The sequence below is a fragment of the Mytilus trossulus genome, chromosome 7 (genome assembly GCF_036588685.1).
Source record: "Mytilus trossulus isolate FHL-02 chromosome 7, PNRI_Mtr1.1.1.hap1, whole genome shotgun sequence".
In the NCBI taxonomy this organism is placed as follows: Eukaryota; Metazoa; Mollusca; class Bivalvia; order Mytilida; family Mytilidae; genus Mytilus; species Mytilus trossulus.
Window position 1 is genome coordinate 19,162,874 of NC_086379.1, and position 24,205 is coordinate 19,187,078.

The window sequence follows — 24,205 nt, forward strand, 5'->3', positions numbered from 1 at the left end:
GATAGTTGTTTCATTGTCACTCATACATCTTATTTATACACCTAGAAAACAATCAACTTACCTTGAAATCACTGTCAATTCCATCAAATCTTTTGGAATCTTCAGGCAACTGGTTTCTGATATCTTCTGAGCCAATGAAAATACTTTCTAAATGTGACCAAGTTCTCTGAACTTCCATCCATATTTGGATAACTTGATCGGCTGTGGACAGTTTCTTTTGCCAAGCTGAAACTTCTTGTAGGAAATGGGCAATGAATTTGGATGATAGCATATTTTGCAGTTGTACCTGAAAGATTATTACAGAAATTAATTGAAATTTATAGACAACAAGAAAGCATCAATTGTTATGACATGCATACCCCCACTCATAATACAAAGTAACAATAAAATGGAACTGGTGTCTGACGTTAGAAAGGTAAACACTGGTGACAAATCATCATTGTTGAGCTGCTCACAATATATTAAGTCATTCTGTTCAGTATTATTGAAGAAATGTGAGATGAAAAATTCAAAGTTCATCAATCATTTTGAAAAAAAAAAAGCAAAGTACTGTAGATTCATTAATATTCGTTGAATACCAATTTTCATGGATTTCGTGGGTACAGATTAACCACGAATTTAAATCTTCATTGAATTGTAAATTTTCCCTTGCCTTGTATGCAGACTTTTGCATAACCACGAAATTAAATAGCCACTAAAGGGTAAGTTTTCCTCAATCCACGAAAATTGGTATCCACAAAAATAAATGAATCCACAGTATAGGAAAACAGAAAATAGTGTCCTTATAGATTCACATATGTAGTCATTATGTTTTGTAGTTTCTGAGAATTTTTTTTTTATATACATCAGACAATTTATTTGTATAAGAGCCTCTATTACTACCATATAATTCATAAAAACTTACCTCTGGAAAACCCTCCCCCCCCAAAAAAACCAACTCAAATCAAATTGAAGTTAACTCTATCAATCCTATCTTCGTTCCAATATTTCCCCATAACTAAAGTACCTGGTTATCCTCAAGTGTGTCAATCAACTCTTCACTTGTTCTAAGCGTAGTAATCTTTGTTCGTGGATGTGGATCATGTTCAAACTCCATCTGTGACCATGTGACATCCAGCTCCTTAAGTACCTTCTCCATACTCATTTCCTTCACAGCTTTGTCTACAATAGTTCTCACTTCCTCCTCAAAATTGTGAAGATTCAACGAGAGCAAGTCAGCAAGAGTAGTGCTTTCATCCATAACAAAACGTACCTGTTAAAAAAATTGCTAAAATTTAATAGTTATTCAAAACTTTCACAATATGAATTTCAATTTTTTTATTCAAATATCTTCATTTTGTAACAAATTTTATGAGTAATTTTATAAAACATAAATAATCATTAATAGACATAATATTTAAATAATTTAATACAACATTGAAGTAGGATTAATTTGTCATGAATGTGCAAATGATGCATCATTCAGGATTGGAAAGGGACTAATAGGTTAAAAAAAAATGCGCTTGTTAGAGTCAAGGGTACTGGTATTCAGCACTCAGCTGTAAAGTGAAAAATTTTCAGAGATTTATTTTTCCTTCGTTTACAATTATGATAAAATTACGAAAAATTTAACCTTGCTTAAATTTGATCATAAAGAGGTAGTGACATAAAAAATACCAAAATAAAATTTTGCAACAGGTGAGGTACGAGAAATCAGGAAAATGAACAAACTTTGCTTTGCTTAAGCATGTCTTAACAGGTTTAACATAAAATCCTGCCTACACTTACAAATACATTATAAGAAAGTCAAAAGCACAAATACAATTACAATAAAATAGTTTTTTAGAAGAAGTTGATAATAAGAATAATAAATTAAATGCCAACCTTAGTGGCAGCCATGAGTTGTTGCCAATGACGTTCTCTAATGGCATCATTCTGTAATTCACTGACAGCTCTGAGTGAAGTCAACATGTTCTTTACGCTGTCTTCTACTCCTGTGTAAGAGTCCCAAGCTCTCATTTCTTTGTCTAACTGACGGATATCTTTGGCGAACTTCTTACAATCCATGTCCATCTGCTCTACATTGATTTCTTTCCACGGAGTTGTCTTCCAATCCTCGAAGCTGCTCCTCACCATCACAATATAATCCCATAAAGTTTTTAGTAATTTGATTTCTTTTCGACACTGTTTCAGCTGTTTGAAGTCTGGTACATTCACCTCAAATAAACCGGCTGCATCCAAAAGTTTGGCCATTTCTTTCTCCATTTCTGCAATTTCTAAGTGGTACTACAAAATAATTCAAAATATATCAGTTATTGAATGTGGCATTTAGAATAGGTGTATTATCTTTTATTCAAATATAATTCAAGCTAACCCATCAGTTTTCAACTGATTTTTACAGTTTGTTCTATTGCTGCACAGTAGCAATGTCCTTTGGAAGTACAGTATGAAGGAATTTCTATTTCTCGACAAGCATCATCCATCTACTTTAATGAACCATAAGTTATTCAGCAACGATTTCTTTGAGAAAATTATTACTGAAGCAAAACATGATGAATGACTATTCTTTAAAAATATAAAAAATTCTTTGTATTCTAGAAGAAATATCAGCCTTCTTTACTTTAGGGGTCCCAACCCATAAACATGATAAAGAGCTATACTAAACTATTCTTTACCCCAAATCTAACCCTAACCCATACCTAAACCTTACACTAGCTCTAACCTTAACCTAAAACATCCTCAGACCTGACCATAACAATGAATGAACTTTAACTTTAAAGTATAGGGACCCTTAAAGTAAAGAAGGCTGAAATATCAAGAGCATAAATAACTTACAGTATCAATGCTATCATAAGGCTTTTCACAGTTGTATCTGAATGGTGGTATGGTACGGAACGTTTCCCTGAACTTGTGTTGGTTGACGTCAAATGTGGCAGTTTTACGTCTGATATTTGCCACTTCTGTAGCCTGCAGTGGTGCCACTTGTTGTTTCACAGTTATTGCAATCTTCTTTGTGTTTTTCCATTGCTCAGGTAATTCCTAAAATGTAAACATTACATATTTGACTGCAAATACCATAATTATAAACTAAGTTCTGCAGATATTATATTGGTACATAATACTGTATATGTGTGTGTTTTTCGTTAATATTTCTTAAAAAGCTCTTACTCCTGTCAATTACTATCAAAGCAACCTAAACTTTTTAATATTTTAGGTCAGAATCGTGTGGCTCAGTCTTTGGCTATCTGTGTTGTGTTTTGTAAACTTTTCTGTGTGGCTCAGCCTTTGGCTATCTGTGTTGTGTTTTGTAAACTTTTCTGTGTGGCTCAGCCTTTGGCTATCTGTGTTGTGTTTTGTAAACTTTTCTGTGTGGCTCAGCCTTTGGCTATCTGTGTTGTGTTTTGTAAACTTTTCTGTGTGGCTCAGCCTTTGGCTATCTGTGTTGTGTTTTGTAAACTTTTCTGTGTGGCTCAGCCTATGGCTATCTGTGTTGTGTTTTGTAAACTTTTCTGTGTGGCTCAGCCTTTGGCTATCTGTGTTGTGTTTTGTAAACTTTTCTGTGTGGCTCAGCCTTTGGCTATCTGTGTTGTGTTTTGTAAACTTTTCTGTGTGGCTCAGCCTTTGGCTATCTGTGTTGTGTTTTGTAAACTTTTCTGTGTGGCTCAGCCTTTGGCTATCTGTGTTGTGTTTTGTAAACTTTTCTGTGTGGCTCAGCCTTTGGCTATCTGTGTTGTGTTTTGTAAACATTTCTGTGTGGCTCAGCCTTTGGCTATCTGTGTTGTGTTTTGTAAACTTTTCTGTGTGGCTCAGCCTTTGGCTATCTGTGTTGTGTTTTGTAAACTTTTCTGTGTGGCTCAGCCTTTGGCTATCTGTGTTGTGTTTTGTAAACTTTTCTGTGTGGCTCAGCCTTTGGCTATCTGTGTTGTGTTTTGTAAACTTTTCTGTGTGGCTCAGCCTTTGGCTATCTGTGTTGTGTTTTGTAAACTTTTCTGTGTGGCTCAGCCTATGGCTATCTGTGTTGTGTTTTGTAAACTTTTCTGTGTGGCTCAGCCTTTGGCTATCTGTTTTGTGTTTTGTAAACATTTCTGTGTGGCTCAGCCTTTGGCTATCTGTGTTGTGTTTTGTAAACTTTTCTGTGTGGCTCAGCCTTTGGCTATCTGTGTTGTGTTTTGTAAACTTTTCTGTGTGGCTCAGCCTATGGCTATCTGTGTTGTGTTTTGTAAACTTTTCTGTGTGGCTCAGCCTATGGCTATCTGTGTTGTGTTTTGTAAACTTTCTTTGTCGTTTGGTCATGTTTCCTTTTTGCCATGGCTTTGTCTTGTTTCTTTTTGACTTGTGAGTTTGAATGTGACCTGTTGGAATCTTTAGGCTCTATTTACAATACTTAAACAAGCTGGTTTTTATCCCTCTCACATAATATTTTTTCATGAAATTAGACATAAATTAAGGGAGATAACTTTATAAATCAATATTGTGTTTTTATAGGCAGCTTCAAAGCTTTTCAAATGTTTTATAATTATCTAAGTAACTTAGAAGCTTAGAACATATTTTCATACCTGCCAACTTTTCAAAATGCCCATGGGGGTTTTGCGTGTAAGATGGCTGCCATAGTCCTAATAAACCTTCAACAGGGCCTTTAAATACATTTTAAAGTTGTTTTTTGGCTTCTTCATACTTTTATTAGCCTAATGTCATTGAAAAATTAATTGTTTTGTTTAAAATTGTTGACAAAATTGCTCTTTCCAAATTTCAATTTGGGAGCCTCCATGGGGGAATCCCCCGCAAATAATTTATGAAAATGGTTGTCGCAAATGTACAAGCGATTTGTACAAGTTATGTCCCTTACTCTAGGTGTAAAATTTCTCATGTCCTACCTGTAACTGAAGATGAACTTCTTCAGGCATTTCTTGATCGTAAGTTTTCAGCAATTCTATGGTTTGTTTCAGTGGTTCAAACATCTCATCAGTAGTAGCTTGTCGATCTTTAACAGCCAGTAGATAACCCATACACTGGACCAAACCATCATAATCACCCTCTTCAACTGGTTTCTCTAACCCTCCATCAGTTGTCTTGATAAAGTCAGTTAACTCCTTCAAGCTGTAATATAAGAAACACAGAATCAGATTCAACTCACGAAATATAGAATAATATATATTGTAATTATCCTATTACATACTCATGTTACTTTGCTTGTCATTTTTTTAATAACCAAAACACTTCATGGACTTTTTGATAGATTATGAAATATAATAAACCATAGAAATTCACTTATCATAAATAACTATTTCCAATTTCAGAAAAAAAATCAAAAAAAAATTAAAATTGAAATACATGAAGCAAATTACTGTTCCATTAGGCATAATTAAATGTTTGAATCTATCGTGAAATAACAAATTTAATCATTTTCAAATGGCAAATGAGATAAAAAAAAGTATATCAGAATTGGCTTTTTCAGAATCTGATGCATTCTGGGTAATATTTTTAAAAGCATACACCAAAAAGTTATGATTGGTTGAAAACGTTCCAAACAATTGAAATTCAACCAATGACGTAATAATATTTTCATTTTGGTGTGCGAAAAATGAGATTACCCATAGTCCTTCAGATTCTGAAAAGGCGAATTGACCAATATTGTGAGAAATGACAAACCTATTAGTGACATGATCTATGAGATGTTGTTTAAACATGTAACTCCAACGTTTGATGGTGTTGAGTAAAGCTTGTTTGAATGGTTTAGAATTGACTCTAAACCAGCTCTCAAACAATCGAGTAGGCTGTATCTGTTCTGCTTCCTCATATATCTTCTCATAGGTGTCAATCTATAAAACAAAACCACATTCTGATGTTTCAAATATCAAATAATTTCTTAGGTGTAAAATGATATAATGCTGATGATATTTCCATTGTTTGGGGGTATATCATAAAATTCAAATATTCTATCAGCATCGTTTATCTTCATTTAACAAAATTTTATTTTGATAACCAAGATGATCCTAAAAACAACAGAAAAAAATCAAAGAAAACCAATACTAGAAACAAAAGATAATACAGCTGCATTGAAGAACCATTGGTGACATTTGGCTGTTTTCTGCTCTTTGGTATGGATGTTGTCTCTTTGATACATTCCTAATTTCCATTCTCAATTTTATTCATTTTTTATATTGACATTTTGTATTGAGCACTAAATTTTGAGATGCTACATTCAATTGTCAATTTCTTTCATGAATATACAGTCTGCAATGTATTCTTATTGAACATTTTATCATCCCAAAACATCACTTTTTTATATAAATCTAAAGTTGGCAGTGTATTAAATTAATTTGATTCCAATAACTTTACTTTGTAAAATTACCTGTTCTTTAAATTGTTTGAGTGTTGGTGGATTTTCCGGTACACTGTCATCAGCATGAGCTTCTATCTCTTCTTGTGTGAGAACATGGTTATACAGTAAGAACTGTCTCATGAACTCGTTCCTATCATCAACCCACAGGTAAGCATAATTATCAAAAGAGTTCCTATACTCTATAGCCTTATTCATTATATTATTAATTCTGTCCATAAGTTCACTTCTCATGTCAGATAATTCTTCCATTTCTTCTAGATCAGGCTGATAATTTTCCTGTCCGCTATGAGCAGCTAGACGAGGAATCAATGATGCTTGCTTGTAAATATCGCCAACGAGTCCATCAACCAAATCATAAAATCCATCGGCAACTCCGTAATCTAGAGATGGAATGAAGACCATCTCTGGTACCTGTAGTTCTAGCTGAGCTTCAAACATTGGATCAACTTCAACCTTTGGATCTGTGTTGTCTAAGACAAATTTTATACTGCAATGTATGGTGTTGAAGAAGCCATCAACTACCATCTCGTCCACATAATCAACATAGGCTTTCCAAATGTCTGTGTTAGCATCAGCATTGAAAAATACAAGGTTGTTCTGAAAACAGATTTAAATATATCACAAATAAAGTTCATATTAAAAAAAATGCCATAAAATCTATTTAAGTCAACCTTTTCTATAATTTTGTGTCTTTTTTTCATTTTTTCGTAAGTTCTTTTTTTTCTATTTTTTTTTTTCAAAATTTTAAATTTCAAACAAATGGTTTCTTCTGGACAGTTGTCTCATTAGCCATCATACCACATCTTCTTTTTTATATTAATCAATTCACGTCTGCTTTTATCTAGAACTCTAAACGTTTAAAAAAAAATCACATCCAAGTTCTTTTTGCCACCTGTATAAGTCTTACCTGTAAAAGTTCATGTATCTTTTTGCCAATATCTTTAATATTAGAGTAACGTTTTTCGAGTCTTTCTTTTCTGTCATCCAAGTTGAGGAGTGTTTCATGTTTATCTTCCTTTCGTTCAAACAATGGTGTCTTGCTCCAGGTTGACATAAGTTTTTTAATTTCTTCCACATTATCTTTAGCCTTCTGTACACGTGATTCCAGATCGATAACTTGATCTCTTGTCTTTTGAATATATTCCCATACACCTAAAATTTAAAAAGGAAATTTTAAAACATCGAAAGTCATAAATAATTTGTCAAAGATAAGCTGAACTTATAAAAGAAATTGTGTAAATTACAAATGTCACTAAAAGAAAGTTTTTGGACCAAAAAGAAATATGAATCCTAAGGTTGATAAATGAAGAAAGAAGTCAAAGTCCATTATACATTATACAATGTACTTTCAATGCATGAAAAAATCATCAACAGACATATGGATAAAAAATATTATCATTTGAAAAAATCTTCGCGTTTTAATGTAATATATTATAACTAAAGAATACGACAAACAAAAAGTATGAAAAACATTTTGATTCTACAAATCATACAAATCATAACAATTTTTATATGCAATACAGTAAAATCAAAGAATATAACAATTAAAAAGAATGTAATGTCAAAATTGGCGGATACACCTACCATGACTTTCCCAGTTGAGAGATTTCTCAGCCTGTTCAAGTTGAACATCAATATCTTGTAGTTGTCCTTCAACCAGTGGGAATTCAACTTCCAGGATAGTATTTCGAACTTTATTATACAAATGAACTGTCAAATCTAAGTTGGTAACAAAACGCCACAATGTATCATTCTTAGCAAACATTCCTTTGGCAGATTCAGGAATTTCTTGCTCTCTGTTCTCATCTAAGTACTTGACTTCCCGTAACACGGCAGTAAGTTGAGGGTCAAAGTTTACGGTGATGAGTTTGGTCTCCTCGTTCCTGACAACCAATGGCTGACTCATGTTAAATGAACACGCTTCAGTTACACCAGCAGTCCATTCACTGTATACCTCACCATTCCAACTAAAATCATATAAAAAAGAAATAAAAGTAATTACCTTTGCCAATTTGAACAAATTCATTTTATTAATTGAAATCACGTTGAATAATATCCTGTCCTTACAAATATATGTACCTTCCAATCTTGTGACACTTTATTTACAGTAATTAAAGTTACATTACTAAACATGCGTTCATTATCACTGAACTAGTATATATTTGATTAGGGTCCAGCTGAAGGACGCCTCTGGGTGCGGGAATTTCTCCTTACATGAAGACCTATTGGTGACCTTCTGCTGTTGTTTTTTCTATGGTCGGGTTGTTGTCTATTTGATACATTCCCCATTTCCATTCTCACTTTTATGCTACCTGAATTTCCATTTTTGTTATTTCTGTTGTATAGTTTTTTAACTTCAGTGTCCAAAATATGTGAGGCATTTAATTTTGCACAATTAGATTTTAGTCAAAAGTCATTGCATTAAATAAAACTGCTATTCCAAATTTTCAGTATTCATTTTCTAAAGCAAGTGATATCTGCTGATTCAAGCAGTTTTGTTTCTTCCATATTTTCAACCAGATGCTCCGCAGGGCGTAGCTTTATACGACCGCAGAGGTTGAACCCTGAACGGTTGGGGCAAGTATGGACACAACATTCAAGCTGAATTCAGCTCTAAATTTGGATTGTGATTAAATAGTTGACACAGCATAGGTTTCTGACAGAGAATGAATGTGTTCTAATGAACTTAAAATTTTTGTTTTCTCTTAGAGCAATTCACTATGCTGTTGAATATTAATCCTCTCAAAAAAATGTTTGAAGAAATTTTCATTTTATTTATGAAATTTCATTTCAAGTGAGAAAATTGAACCCATTTTTTTTAATCACATCCCCCTTTCCCTTATTCCAAATTAATCTCAATTAAATTTCTAATGGAGTTTGCAACAATAACTACTCATTTAAATACATCATAAAATATTAAGATGTAAAAAAAACTGCTTGTTATCACTGAATGGTAAAGATTATTTTAATTTATCAGTTGGTAGTAAAAGTGAATATACATTGTATATAACAAATATGCTTACTATTCTGGACAAAGAAAGATAACTGTAATTAAAAAAAAATATTGCTATTTCACAATATTGTGCAATTAGATATTTCTTGCCATTGTGCAATACTGTGCAATTGAAAAGACTTGCTATTGCACAATACTTAATATAATATTTTAGATCCTCATTTGGACCAACTTGAAAACTGGGCCCATAATCAAAAATCTAAGTACATGTTTGGATTCAGCATATCAAAGAACCCCAAGATTTCATTTTTTGTTAAATTCAAACTAAGTTTAATTTTGGACCCTTTGGACTTTAATGTAGACCAATTTGAAAACAGGACCAAAAATGAAGAATCTACATACACAGTTAGATTTGGCATATCAAAGAACCCCATTTATTCATTTTTTTATGAAATCAAACAAAGTTTAATTTTGGACCCCGATTTGGACCAACTTGAAAACTGGGCCAATAATCAAGAATCTAAATACATTTTTAGATTCAGCATATCAAAGAACCCAACCGATTAATTTTTTGTCAAAATCAAACTAAGTTTAATTTTGGACCCTTTGGACCTTAATGTAGACCAATTTGAAAATGGACCAAAAATTAAGAATCTACATACACAGTTAGATTCGGCATATCGAAGAACCCCAATTATTCAATTCTTGATGAAATCAAACAAAGTTTAATTTTGGACCCTTTGGGCCCCTTTTTCCTAAACTGTTAGGACCAAAACTCCCAAAATCAATACCAACCTTCCTTTTATGGTCATAAACCTTGTGTTTAAATTTCATAGATTTCTAATTACTTGTACTAAAGTTATGGTGCGAAAACCAAGAAATATGCTTATTTGGGTCCCTTTTTGGCCCCTAATTCCTAAACTGTTGGGACCTAAACTCCCAAAATCAATACCAACCTTCCTTTTGTGGTCATAAACATTTTGTATAAATTTCATTGATTTCTATTCACTTAAACTAAAGTTATTGTGCGAAAACCAAGAACAATGCTTATTTGGGCCCTTTTTTGGCCCCTAATTCCTAAACTGTTGAAACCAAAACTCCCAAAATCAATCCCAACCTTTCTTTTGTGGTCATAAACCTTGTGTCAAAGTTTCATAGATTTCTATTAGCTTAAACTAAAGTTATAGCGCGAAAACCAAGAAAATGCTTATTTGGGCCCTTTTTGGCCCCTAATTCCTAAAATGTTGGGACCAAAACTCCCAAAAATCAATACCAACCTTCCTTTTGTGGTCATAAACCTTGTGTTAAAATTTCACAGATTTCTATTCACTTTTACTAAAGTTAGAGTGCGAAAACTAAAAGTATTCGGACAACGACGACGACGACAACGACGACGCAGACGACGACGCCAACGTGATAGCAATATACGACGAAAATTTTTTCAAAATTTGCGGTCGTATAAAAACTCCAATCTACATCAATATCAACAACCAGATTTTTCTTCTTCTATAAAATTATTAATGCAATTTAAAATGAATTCAAATAACTTGTGACTGAACAACAAAAGGAACCTACCCATTCAGAAGTTCCAACATTTCTTCATATTTTGTATAAACTAATTTAGCTTCTTCTCCTTGCATACATCTGAAAGTTTCAAACACAGCATATGAAATTACAATGTAAAAGAAAACATAGTTTATTGTATATTTGAGATGGGAAACATTATAAATGTTTATCAAATTTAACAGAAGGGACATTTTGTATTAATTCAAGTCGGACACAATTAAGATCATTAAAAGATACAACATTTATTTCATGTAAAATCTACAATTAAAGCAGAAATTTTCATTTGGGTTACTAATTTCTTTTATTTCATGAATAAATATTATTCACAAAGTAAACAAAAAGACAAATTTAACCTATAAACATTGATCTAGTTATAATTATATACTTACGAGTGTTCAATATGCTTAAAGTCTTTCATAGGAACAGAGATTCTTTCCCTCAGTTCATGTGCCCATCTTAAGCCACCAGCAACTTTTGGCATGTTCTTATGCATCCTAGCCTTTCCTCTTTCTTTCTTCAGAGCCACTTGTTCATCGTAAATGGCCTTAGCGATATCTAATTCATTACTCATCATCTGAATAATAGTTGGGTATTTGCACTCGAAGTCGTTCTTGATCAGTTCTCTGTCCAACAAAGATCCCATAATATCTAACAACTGAAATAAAATCAGATTATTAATTCCTGTAAATCCAGATTTTATTGTGATTTTTTTCTTTTTAGTGCAATAATTAAAAAAAAAAAAGCATTTTGGGGCATTACCAAAAAATCTAATGCTGTATTTAAATAATCTTGATATCTGTGTAAGAACAATAAAATTTATAGCAGAAGCAAAGAAATCTTCAAGGGGAAGTAATCAATTTTTTGTTCAACTAAAAAATACTTTTTCATTTTGTTTTAATTGATATTGGATACCATGTCAATAATTTATAACTTATATATTTCCAGTTTTATTTTTAAATTTGTGAAAAAAAAGAATAATATTTAAATTTTCATTAAAACTTAGTCTTGACATCTGAGACAACAGAAAAATTATGAAATGACAAATAAATGATTTATAAAATATATTTTTTGCATTATCATTTAGCCTACCTTGAACACAGACTCGGTAGTAGCACAGTCATCAAATCCTTGACAAATAATAGTAGCAAGACGTCTATCAAAGTCACTTATCTTCTCCTGAAATCTGGCATAGTCATCCAAAAATTCCTACAATTATAGGTATAGTTATATGTAACTCATGGATAAGAGCAAATTTAAACAATAAAGTTTAGAGAGAATAACAAGAAGATCTAAGGCGCCATGAAATGTTAAATCTACTGACTCAACTAAGACTATTTTTTTTACTGGTATGACTTATAAGTTTTTAATGCAATTAACAGTAGAGAAACTGAAAATTAAACTGATAAAGAACAATCCTTCGTAGGAGGGTCTTGAATCACAATATGTAATTTTATATTCATGTGACACAAAAATAAATTTCATTTAAGTTCCAGACTTCAATATGAATGAAAAAGGTGGAAAACTGATGGAAAAAGACATGCAAAATTTAAATAAGAAAAATATTCAAAATTTAAATATTAACTTAGACCTGCCACTATACAGAATTGAGAATTTACATTAACAGTTTTCTTTAAATAACTCTCAATAAGGTTTAAACAAAATACAGTTGCAACCTGCAAGAAAAACAAGCTTACATATAAAAATCGGCAAGTTACAATATATGCTAAAATTCTAGCTTAGTTTAGAGATTATGTTTGACTTAAAATTATTCAAAATATGACTTTCAGCTATGACTTTATAGGTCAATTGTCACACCAATTTATTACAAATGAATAATTATATACAAGCAGGCAACTACAAATTGATAAAATGAATAACCATCTTTCAAATAGAATATATTTTATTTTAAGTATAAAATTATAATCCTGGTACTTTTGATAACTATTATCTATGTGGTTTGAAAAGGATTTTTCCCCCCTCATAAAGTCAAAAAGAGGCTAATTAAAAAGAAGTTTTAAACATATTGTTCTTTTCAACAAAACTTTTACTGGAAAATTCTTATAACAGCTTTTTATTTTTCTCAATAATTTGACATGTTTAATTTAGGTACAATATTTTTCATCCTTCTATGAATACTGTTAACAAATGATAGGGCCTCATATTGGATTATAATTGTAAATTTTTAATAAAACATTCATTTTTTTACATAAATAAGGCCGTTAGTTTTCTCGTTTGAATTGTTTTACATTGTCTTATCAGGGCCTTTTATAGCTGACTATATGCAGTATGGGATTTGCTCATTGTTGAAGGCCATACAGTGACCTATAATTGTTAATGTTTGTGTCATTTTGGTCTTTTGTGGATAGTTGTCTCATTGGCAATCATACCACATCTTCTTTTTTTATATAGTAAAATACATGTGACTAGGAATAACCCAACCTGAAATGAAGAAACATTTACAGCAGAATAAATTCATCTGTTATAGTCATTGAAATTGACAGAAAACTTTGAACCACTTTAAAAAAAAAATCAGTAAAATCGATGAATATATTCTATTGCAATGCAAAAAAAATTTCCATCGCTGCATTTATCTATTAGCTAGCAATGGCATTAAACTGGCATCAAAAATTTCTTGTTCATGGACAAACAGTTCCCTTTGGGTTTTTTCTATTTTAGTTTTTATCTTCATAAACATTGATTTAAATTAATTTCATTTGCAAAAAAACATGAGTTTATCATCTTGAATAATTGTGAATAAACAATATTTACAAGTGTAACAAATTGCTCTTTAATACAACTAGAAACAGAGTTGAATTGTGTTTATTTGTTACTACATTCATGTAATTTGTGTCCATAAACAATATATTTCACCTCATTAGTTTTTTTTATACAAAACATAAGGTCTTTAAAACATTAATATGAGCCAGCATAATCAGTGTCAAGCTTACCTTATCTACTTCCTAAAGAAATTCATTTAATTAAAAAATATGTATACAAAAACATAGCTATGATGAAGGCCAAATAAGACATCAAATAAATTCTAATATTAATTTTTGTATGCAATTATATCATAAAATCTGTTGGCATTCCGACTTTCCTTTTAATTTGAATAATTTCTGAATTCACCACCGATCATTCCAAAAAAACAGGCTTATCATAGAATTGACAAAAATGCTCGACGGTTTACTTGGCTTATTGACTGTTCTGACCTGAATTTTGATTGTTAAACAATTTCAAAAGGTCATTTTTTTACTTCTGTTGTTGCCGATTTGAATTTTATCATCATGCATCAAAATTACCATTAATGTTATAAGTCATGAGAGTACCTCCTTTACAAACCTCGAAAATTGTTTCTGTATAGATATAAATTTTAAATGCAACTACCTAATATGATTTGAATACATCATCTGTTGTGAGTTATAATAATCTTAGGCCAAAGTTCGCGAAAAGTGTCAGTCGTCAGGATTTTACCACCAAAATTTTGCATAGGACTGACACAATTTTAGTATTTTTCAATAGAATTAATAGTAAGGACCAGTAGATTTTCTTCAAGGACAACCAGGGGAAAAAAGATTTCGCAAAGTCTGTTAGGCAAACTATTTTAAAACAGTAAAGGATGTATTAAATAAATTTCTTATTTGGCCTTGTAGATTGTTAATAAAGGATTAGACTAAACATGCAAAATGAGAATTATAAAATAAATAAGGATTTTCAGATGAAATAAAAACTTCAATTAAAAGGGCTCTAAACATAATTGGAAATAATTATAGCTCAGCCACTCTTTCAAGGGATAATATAATCTTTCTCTTTCTGGAGTCATTTCAGTTCATAAATTATTTGCAAAAAAGGATTATTTTACTAATAAAGAGATAGAAAAAAAGTCAAAATGGCTAAAAGCATCATATGATTTAAAAAAAAATACATACTGGATTACTTGGGTCAAGTGGATCATAAGTCCTTGTTGTAAATGTATTATACACTGCATTGAATTCTTCAAACAGCTGTATAACTTGTGCACTGAGTTGCTTCCCCTTAATTCCACCAAGTTCTATCTTTTCAAGCTTGAGGAACTCCATGGCAGTTTCCATTAATTCCTATATAATATACATATATTTAACATGAATATTTTACTCTGAAACTACTTTGATTGTTTAGACAGGTTAATCTAAATAAAATAAGAAATACATGTGTGGACCATTTAGTGCAAGTTGTTTGGTTGTAAGGGCTGCTCCAAAATTGATCGTATGAATTCTTGAACAACTGTATAAGTTAAATGTGCATTGAGTTGTTACCCCTCATTCCAGATATGATTGTATGGCCTTCAGTAATCAGAAGGTACATAAAATACAGGCCCGTAGCCAGGAATTTCCAAAGGGGGGTTCGTTTGACTCACAAACTCGACTTTAACAGTCACAATTCGAACAGAACATCAACTTTAACAGTGCTTAATAGTTTTCAAGGGGGGGTTCGTCCGAACCCCCCTGGCTACGGGTATGAAATATATAGTTGATGGGTCATAGTCTCTCCAAAGAAATCATCACACGGAATACAACATTTGATATTATGATTTGCAGGTATTAAACAAGAATGTGTCCCCAGTACACGAATGCCCCACTCACACTATCATTTTCCATGTTCAGTGGACCATGACATTGGGGTAAAAACTCTAATTTGGCATTGAAATTAGAAAGATCATATCATAGGGAACATGTGTACCAAGTTTGAAGTCGATTGGACTTCAACTTCATCAAAAACTACCTTGACCAAAAACTTTAACCTGAAGCGGGACAGACGGACGAACGGATAAACGGACGCACAGACCAGAAAACATAATGCCCCCCTACTATCGTAGGTTGGGCATAAAAAGTGCATCCCTCATTTATTAATGGAGAAATCCAATATTTTTGTAATTAATTTGTTTAAATGTAAGTTTGATATTAGAACAAATAAATACTTAGCAGTGAACATAAAACAATTATAAGAAGTAAATGAAACTACTAACCAAAATAGTTTCTACCCTTTCTGTGAACTTGTCATATCGAGCAAAGACAAGCTTAGGAGCAAACTCCCATTCTCTAGCATCTTCTCCATCTCCAAAGTAGGACTTCATTTTGTCTTTGTGGTCTTCGTATGTCTCTCTGTAAACATGGAGTACGTTAACAGATTTTCGGACCTTCTCTATGGTTTCTTCCAATTCACCTTTAAACAGCTCTGTGGGGTCCAAGAAAGTTCTGGCCTGAAAGGAAAAATTGGATTTCTAAGATTGCTGTAATGATGATCTCAGATATGGTTTTGTTTATCTTCAATTCAAGCTTAAAAATGTTAATGATTGAACAGCTTTTATGTTGTCAATTATTATACTTCAACACTAATTTTTGATATTATAAAAACCTATTTCCAAAAAGATAAAATATGTTTGGGCATAAACATATACTGTAAAACAACTTATTTTCATGGACATTATATTTCCCATTAAGCCCTTTCTAGCCCCAGGGGATTTGATTTCAATTTTTACTTACTCATTTAATGTAGTTATATAAGGACGAATTTTAAAATTTGTGCGACGATTTATGTAAGCGTTAATTTTTAACTTGCAAAAACTAGTTGGTTTACAGTTTTGAAAATATGTTTCTCTCCTGCACCAGACTGAAACCTAGAACTTAAAGGTACTTTTTGTATTTGAATGACAACTTCACAACCTGATTTGAAAGGCTAGTGATACAGAAAATAAATTATCAGCCACAGAGGCCCTTTTCAAATGAAACTAGACACTATATTATTAAAATGATTGAGTTTTATTAAATTCTCTTTACTTTGCTATAATGTTGCCATGAGAGTGGGTCTCATTAGGGTCTTAGCGTGACACAGGATTGCAGATTTTTTGTAAGTGTGACATGTGAAAGTCAAATTATTGTGCCGTGAAAACAGGAAAGGAAGTCTAGCGGGACACAGGAAATTACAAAAAAAGTGAGAATTGCTTACATACATAGTGTAAGCCGGATACAGGAATCTGACAAAACAGTAAGCAGGATACGGGAATCTGACAAAACAGTAAGGGGGATCCGGGATCAGAACCCCCCAATGAGACCCCCATGAGAGAAGTAGGTATGTCAAACAAACCTAACACATTGCCATATTGATTATTGATTTGGACGGTTTTCTGCCTTTTCTGCAATTGATCTTTTGCCAAATACATGTATGTGTAAAAAAAATCAATAAGTTACACTGAATTGAATAGGAGAATGGATTTTAATTTCGAAATTTACAAATCTTTTAGGATTAATATATGTCAATTCTATTTACTTTACTTTAAGAAAACTTTTGAGTTAATTAATCAATTCAATAAAAATTGAAAACTGTTTTCTAGAACTATATGTGCCAAGTTTTCAAGGCTATTTGTCCTAGATTGATAATCAAAATCTTTCATTGATTTTTTTAACTTTTAAATTTTCATAATGTGTGTATCAACCTGTATAAACTTGCAGGTTTATAAGTACCTGATAAAAAGGTCATCTGGAACCAGGCCAATTTTTTTTAAAGAAATTTAAATATAATTTTGTTTTCCCTTAAATACTAAACTTGAAAAACATTATTAAAACAATACAAACAAATTTTTCATTCTCGCAAAAGGGCTATATTTTTTCATTCGAACCAATTTAGTTACTGAGATAATATAATTCAGTCATATTTCTACATTTGAACATAATTGACTTTTAACAGACTCCTAATAAGAAAAATAAAATTTGAAAAAGATGTCAAAATATAGATCTGATTCAACTTTGAATTAATGCAATGAATAAACTAAAGGGTTTGGCAGTGTTTCACCCAGACTGATAACTTAAGTAAATTAATTGAGGTCATCTTATGGGTCAGTTAATTGTTGGGAAGTAATTAATAAAGGGCAGATAATCCAAAATATATTTACGTGATTGATAATCATGTTGCACATTTCCTGCAGTAACACAATAATTCTGGCTGGTGTATTGTAGTACTGAGAGTGGACCCATATCAGAGCAATAGTATGCATCATAGGGGCCATCAATGGACCACTTTCATCAAACTCAGACTGCTCATAATCCTCAAAGTGATGTCTGGCTGGTCGTAGGTACATATTTATGTCCTTGGCCTCTTCAAGTGCTGGAAAAGTCATTAACAATTTTAAATCTTAAAAATGCATAGATGTCTTTTTTAATGTCTTATATCACAAACTCCAGGTAGGTAATAATTACTATTTCCCTTAGACTTCGGCACTTCATGTCATTTAAAAAGTGTGGCACATTGGTCTTAAATTTGGTTTCCATTTAAAACCAGTTCTCTTTCAAAGTTTTGTTTGTTTTTCATTAAGGTACCTTAACATACCCCGGTATACGTATAAGTCTTGGTTGTTGCATAATTCTGGTGTCAAATGCTACAGTATCATGGCTATTGGTTTATATATCTTGTATGCAAAGAAGTTCTGGAGCAATGCTGTTTTCTAAATATGTAGCAGCAATATTTTTTCATTGTTTTTACTTTAGTAAAATAACATATTATCAAAATGAAACCAATTTTCATGTAAGATCAAATAAAAGAAGACAGAATGACACAAACCTGCTACTACATCCCTGAAAATATCCTTAAAAACTGGGAAATAACTGCTTTGTGTCCTCTCTAACAGTTCAGCCATCTTTCTTACTTTTGGGTCTCTCAGCTATAAAAATATAAAGAAAAAGGAATATTTTAGGCTTGATTAACAATCCTAATAGAATAACATAATCCTTACTTATTATGTGTGTTGGGTTTTTGTAGAATAAATGAACAAAAAAATCAACCATTTAAACAAGGTGTGTTTGTATTACAATAAGCCAAGCTCACACAATTACGTGTCCATGTTTGGTGTACAGTAATACTTTGATAAAATCCATAATTTGGCCAAAGTATTTTTCAATTTTCCTCACATTGTGTACAAATTTTCAATTGATAAGAACACTAGGCTTCATTTAAAACAGCCTTTAACCTGCTAGAATTTATATTATTCTATTTGCATACAAGATTCTGTGTTGAGATTTAAGGATAGCCTAGATATCAAAACTATTATATTTTAGTCCTATTTTAGGCTTATTCAAACTCCATATCAGAAAAAAAGAAATTCTATTTAAATTTCTTTCATTTGATTTATTTTCGATTCTATGAAGTATAATCATTTTACTAACAACAAATCTCATCATCACCAAACCTAATCAATCATAAAATACTGGCACATGTTATACATATTGAGTGATTGTTGTTTGCTTTACATCACATTTACATTAGCACAGAAAGGCTATATCACGGCGATTCACATGTTAACCAAGGTAGCTACTTACCTGCTCATAAATACATTCAAGATTGGTTGATTTATTTTTCCAGAACTCAATTTCTACAAAAGGTGTAGGATTAAGACCTTCTAACAATGGCTGAGCCGAATCTTTCTTCAGTACATCTCTGATCTGATGAGTCCACTCAATCACCACTGATTCAATAGCATGGATCAGTTGTCTATCCATGGTGTCAGTTCTGTAAAGATATTAAGATATTATTATTAGAGTTATATAATAAACAATCATATTTCAATTGACTTATTCAGAAATCTGGTATACAGTTTACCAATTAAATATATATACATGTACTTGGATCAGCAAAACATTTAAGGCCATGATGCATGGTTTTTAGCAGAATCACTTTGTCAAAAGTTTGTGTGTACTGCATGATAGGTTGCATAATTAACAAGTTTCAAACTTGAATCACACTAGAAAGTGTGGTTTTTAATTTAACTGCTTTGTTTGTTCTGTATAATAAGTGTTGTATATCAAAATCCACCAATCAGAAAGTTTAAGATTTTTAAGAAACTTTTATTGAAACAACAAAGGAAACAATAGATATACGCAGTGATCCAGTGATTTTATTGAAAAGATGTATAATCATAAACTGTACCAATATAAGTGTAAAAGACCATACCTGTCATCTTCAGCATCCACTTGATCAGCGCCAACAGGAAGTGGCAGTAAGGTTTTCCCTTTGGCTTGTCCTGAGACAACGTATACATCACTTTTAAGTCTGTGGGAGTGTGTTGTGACGTCAGCAGAAACAACTTGTGGCCAATGATCATGGTTTCTATCATTGGACAATAATGGAACCAAGACCTAGGGAGAAATAAATATAATAATCATGTTAGGTTCTATGAACAGAATTTTTACGATGAAACTAAATAAGGAAAAGCTTTTGCCTAAGATAAAGAAGGCAGATTATAGTTGAAACCGTTGCTAAAATCATATGGTTGAAAAACAGCAATTTAAGAAAAAATGTGTTATCACCAAATCAGTTTTAATGTGATAAAACATATGGAATGTATATTTGAATATATATAGACTTTTTCTTGAACAGGGAAATTCAGAATTTAATGAAGTACAATTTACAAAATGAAATGATTATGTATCCAATAATAAAATTGAGAATGGAAATGGGGAATGTGTCAAAGAGACAACAACCCGACCATATAAAAAACAACAGCAGAAGGTCACCAACAGGTCTTCAATGTAGCGAGAAATTCCCGCACACAGAGGCGTCCTTCAGCTGCCCCCTAAACAAATATATACTAGTTCGGTGATAATGAACACCATACTAATTTCCAAATTGTACACAAGAAACTAAAATTAAAAAAATACAAGACTAACAAAGGCCAGAGGCTCCTGACTTGGGACAGGCGCAAAAATGCGGCAGGGTTAAACATGTTTATGAGATCTCAATCCTCCCCCTTTACCTCTAGCCAATGTAGAGAAGTAAATGTTTATATATATGTATCATAAAATATCATTGAATATGGCGACCTAAAAGCTTAAAAATGTTAACATATCTCACTGTGCTTAAACGGCCGTGGGTAACTTAAGTTACCCACTGCCCAAGATGGCGGACTCTAAACTCGTTGAGATGACAGTTGATACGAAATATACTTTTTGCAACGTTTTTCATGATCTATGTAAATATTGATAGGCTTTTTGAATAAAGAAATCACCTACCATTACTTCAAATTCGTTAATTTTGACTTCACTTTAGCGCAAGGCCAACTTTTAAAAAATGCATAAGATGTCCGTAACTTACAAGTTAAACATAATCAGACTGTCCGTAACTTTATTTTCGGATGTGGGTAACTTTTTTTCAAAATTGTAAGATTAACATTTTCAACAGTTAAAGGACAATAAACACTATCAAACCCCTTAATCATTACATAGATTTATACAATAGCGATATGCTTCAAACTAAACAAGAGAAAAAGTAAACCAGAGTGTCACAGATATTCCGTAAAATTTGAAAAAAATATTCCCGGAATAAAACGGGATCTGACGGTACGGCGAAATTTATCTAACATTCTTCTAGATTTATAGATTGTTCACTGATGAGTCCTTGGCGGAAAAAAATGACATTCTTTCCTTTAAATTATTCTGAATTGTTAGCCAAAAAGGTATGGTCTTTACTATATCTAGTGTGATTTGTTGTTGATTGTGAGAAAAAAATGCCAATATCTAGGAGTACATTGAAGGCTATATTATTGAACATATGTCAGTTTATTATAGTAATAAAGGTAGATTTAAAATCTTCTAACAGTGTCATTGACCTCAGGGGTTCAATAAGATCGGGTATCAAATCATACATATCTTCTTTAGAGGTTTGGACTGATTCGTCTGTATTTCTGCTAAGGATTGACCTCTTTGAAAGTTACTGACATCATGCTAAAGTTACGGACATCCCTATTGGTATAAGGAAAAAAGTTACGGACAAGTTGTTTTGAAGTTACGGACATCATAAGTGTTTTGGCAAATCGTGCTGTAATCGTTTATTTTGTAGTAACTAACCACGTTTTACATTGCAGAGTTTCCCTAAAAGATTTATATAACTTTTTAATTACTGAACATTTATTTTGTATTCATGGTATTGTAATTATATAGGAGCAAACTTCCTAACCGAAGCCAGGCGGCTCCATCTTGGGCTGTGGGTAACTTAAGTTACCCACGGCCGTTTAAGCACAGTGTATCTGGAACTTTTCAAACTTCATATACAGTTTATTTTAATAAAAAAAAAAATAACTTTTAATATGTAATATGATTGATTCAATAATTTAATAATGCATTAAAAAATTTGTGTTTTCATTTTTTGTTGTTTTCATTTGGTATGTTTGTGGTTTTTATTGAATGCACAACCTTATTATTATTAAATTTATTCCATTCAGTACATATTACTAGTCTGTCATACAAATTGTTTGAGGTTCTGTCTGACAAACATGCACAATGTCTGATTTTTTAGCTAGATCAAAATGCTTTTATGAGAATATGTAAAGGTTGTGGTTACTGTGTATTTGGTCATTTAATAAAAATTAGTTTATAAATACACCCTGTGAAAAGTTCACAAACTATATTAGTTATCTAAATACGCTCTTTTCTGTTTTAGCTAATAAACAACTTTTATATAATGATTCCATTAAGTTAAAACCACAGAAAAATGTCCACTATTTTACAAGATAAACCCTATAAAATTAGTATAGCTGATTTCTGGACTAATTTTTAATTCTGAAAAATAATGATGAGAATTATATGATGAAAATTAACTATTTACTAACCAAACTTAAAAAGGGTGAGTCAAGCAAGCACTGCTAAGGTTAATCTACCTTCCACTTGTAATACAGAATGAACTAACTTAAACCTTCTTAGCCATGCATGCCTAACCCTCCATAATTGGATTAAATTCCATACTTATTTTCCATGATTCAAAATTATTTTATATGTAAGGTATTTTTTATTTGTTTTTAAAACAGTAATAAGTGACTGCATCATATCTTCTCCTAAAGCTACTACTCAAATAGTTTTTTACTGAATGAAAATAAATATATTTGCCTTATATAAGACTTTAAATTGTTGACAGCTTTACTTCAGACACATATAAAAAAAAAAATCCACCAGTTTGATTATTTTCTAAATGCACAATGGCAGTTAAACATTATATAGTTTGTCTTGAATAAATTTACATTTTATTTACTTATATTATTGCTAAATTCTGTCCAGCAACGAATCACTATATGCACCCATAGCTAGAAAAAAATTTAATTTACAATATTATATATCTGAAACTAAAATTTCCCAAAAATATGTAAGAACCGTGAAAAAAAACGCACTGAAAATAGTTCGAGGAATGAACTTTTAATGATGTATGTACTTATATATTTTTTAATGTTTTGCAGTTCTGAATGTGCATGAAATATTTTCCACTGGATTTTAATAAGCAACTATTAACAATCAATATTTGTGTAGTCTGTAGTGCTAAATAAAAACTTTTCCCACCAAATGCAACATCCTATTAATTTCCCCACCATCCAATGGCCAGTTACACATGTTACATGCAGGAAACTATCTTTTTTCATAAAAGTTTTATTAGTTCTGTACAGCCATGACGGCTTGTAATTGATAATTCATGCACCTATCGCTATTTGTCCACTTTTACTGGATATCACACAGATTCCTGTAAAATTTTGACTTCATAAAACAAAATAAAATCAAAATGGAAAAGTGATTGAATAGATGTCAAAAGTTCAAGTGGCCAGTATTAGCGATATAGTGTCTTGTGAAGACTCTGACATCGAATCATACATATATACTAAACAAAAACTACAATAGAAAGAAATAAAGATGGATAGGAGACAAGAGTAAAAATATAAAATAACTAATGACAATAACTAGCAACTGTCGGAAAGACGGAGATCTACTAAAGGTATGAAAAAGCGATCATCATGCAGTAACTAAACTATGAGGATTATAGCATGTTTGAATTACTACCTCGTCCACGAAAGCTGACAGTTGATCAAGTGGAGCGTATGAAAGATCTCCATATATCAAAGCTGTTCTCAAATTTGCGTCTTTGCTGATGGCTTCGCGAGCAGTCTTGACAAAATAACAAGCCTTTGCTTTTGGTTTATTTGGCCATGTAAATGAGGTAATCAGAGTTCCTGCAGGCTGACCAACAACAAGAGACATGCATTCAGGTTTTTCAAAGAAATCCATGTACATTTGTCTAGTATCTTCAACACCATACATCTTCCCGAATCTGTCAGGTTTTATCTTCAGAGTTTTGATGACATAATCAGCCATGAAATCCACACGGGAATCATTCAGCTCTAATTCTTCCACCCCCGACATTGTGGAAACTTAAGATGCCTTCAAACGCGCTATAATTTTCTGATATAACCTAGAAACTGTCCATGAAACGCTCAATTCATCGATATTTCAACAAGTGCTTGTGTTTGCTATTTGTTACCAGGAGCGTTGTCATGTAAATAGATGTCACTGCGATCGTCGTTTCCG

At 31.9% G+C, this 24,205-nt stretch overlaps 1 protein-coding gene across 1 annotated transcript in view; it reads right to left on the reverse strand.

Annotated features, from left to right (window-relative positions):
* Window positions 1-24,190, reverse strand: part of LOC134724759 (dynein beta chain, ciliary-like) — a 59,566-nt gene extending 35,376 nt beyond the window's left edge. The window contains exons 1-19 of the mRNA XM_063587983.1: window positions 23,681-24,190; window positions 19,818-20,002; window positions 19,187-19,376; window positions 18,432-18,531; window positions 17,767-17,978; window positions 15,844-16,077; window positions 14,768-14,935; window positions 11,931-12,047; window positions 11,231-11,496; window positions 10,851-10,919; window positions 7,907-8,289; window positions 7,230-7,474; window positions 6,332-6,919; window positions 5,629-5,798; window positions 4,854-5,076; window positions 2,815-3,018; window positions 1,864-2,265; window positions 1,007-1,252; window positions 62-286 (exon numbers count right to left, since the gene is read on the reverse strand). Of these exons, the coding sequence (XP_063444053.1) occupies window positions 62-286; window positions 1,007-1,252; window positions 1,864-2,265; window positions 2,815-3,018; window positions 4,854-5,076; window positions 5,629-5,798; window positions 6,332-6,919; window positions 7,230-7,474; window positions 7,907-8,289; window positions 10,851-10,919; window positions 11,231-11,496; window positions 11,931-12,047; window positions 14,768-14,935; window positions 15,844-16,077; window positions 17,767-17,978; window positions 18,432-18,531; window positions 19,187-19,376; window positions 19,818-20,002; window positions 23,681-24,040 (4,587 nt within the window). The 5' untranslated portion in view covers window positions 24,041-24,190. The remainder of the gene's footprint in view (window positions 1-61; window positions 287-1,006; window positions 1,253-1,863; window positions 2,266-2,814; window positions 3,019-4,853; window positions 5,077-5,628; window positions 5,799-6,331; window positions 6,920-7,229; window positions 7,475-7,906; window positions 8,290-10,850; window positions 10,920-11,230; window positions 11,497-11,930; window positions 12,048-14,767; window positions 14,936-15,843; window positions 16,078-17,766; window positions 17,979-18,431; window positions 18,532-19,186; window positions 19,377-19,817; window positions 20,003-23,680) is intronic.
* Window positions 24,191-24,205: the final 15 nt, after the last annotated feature.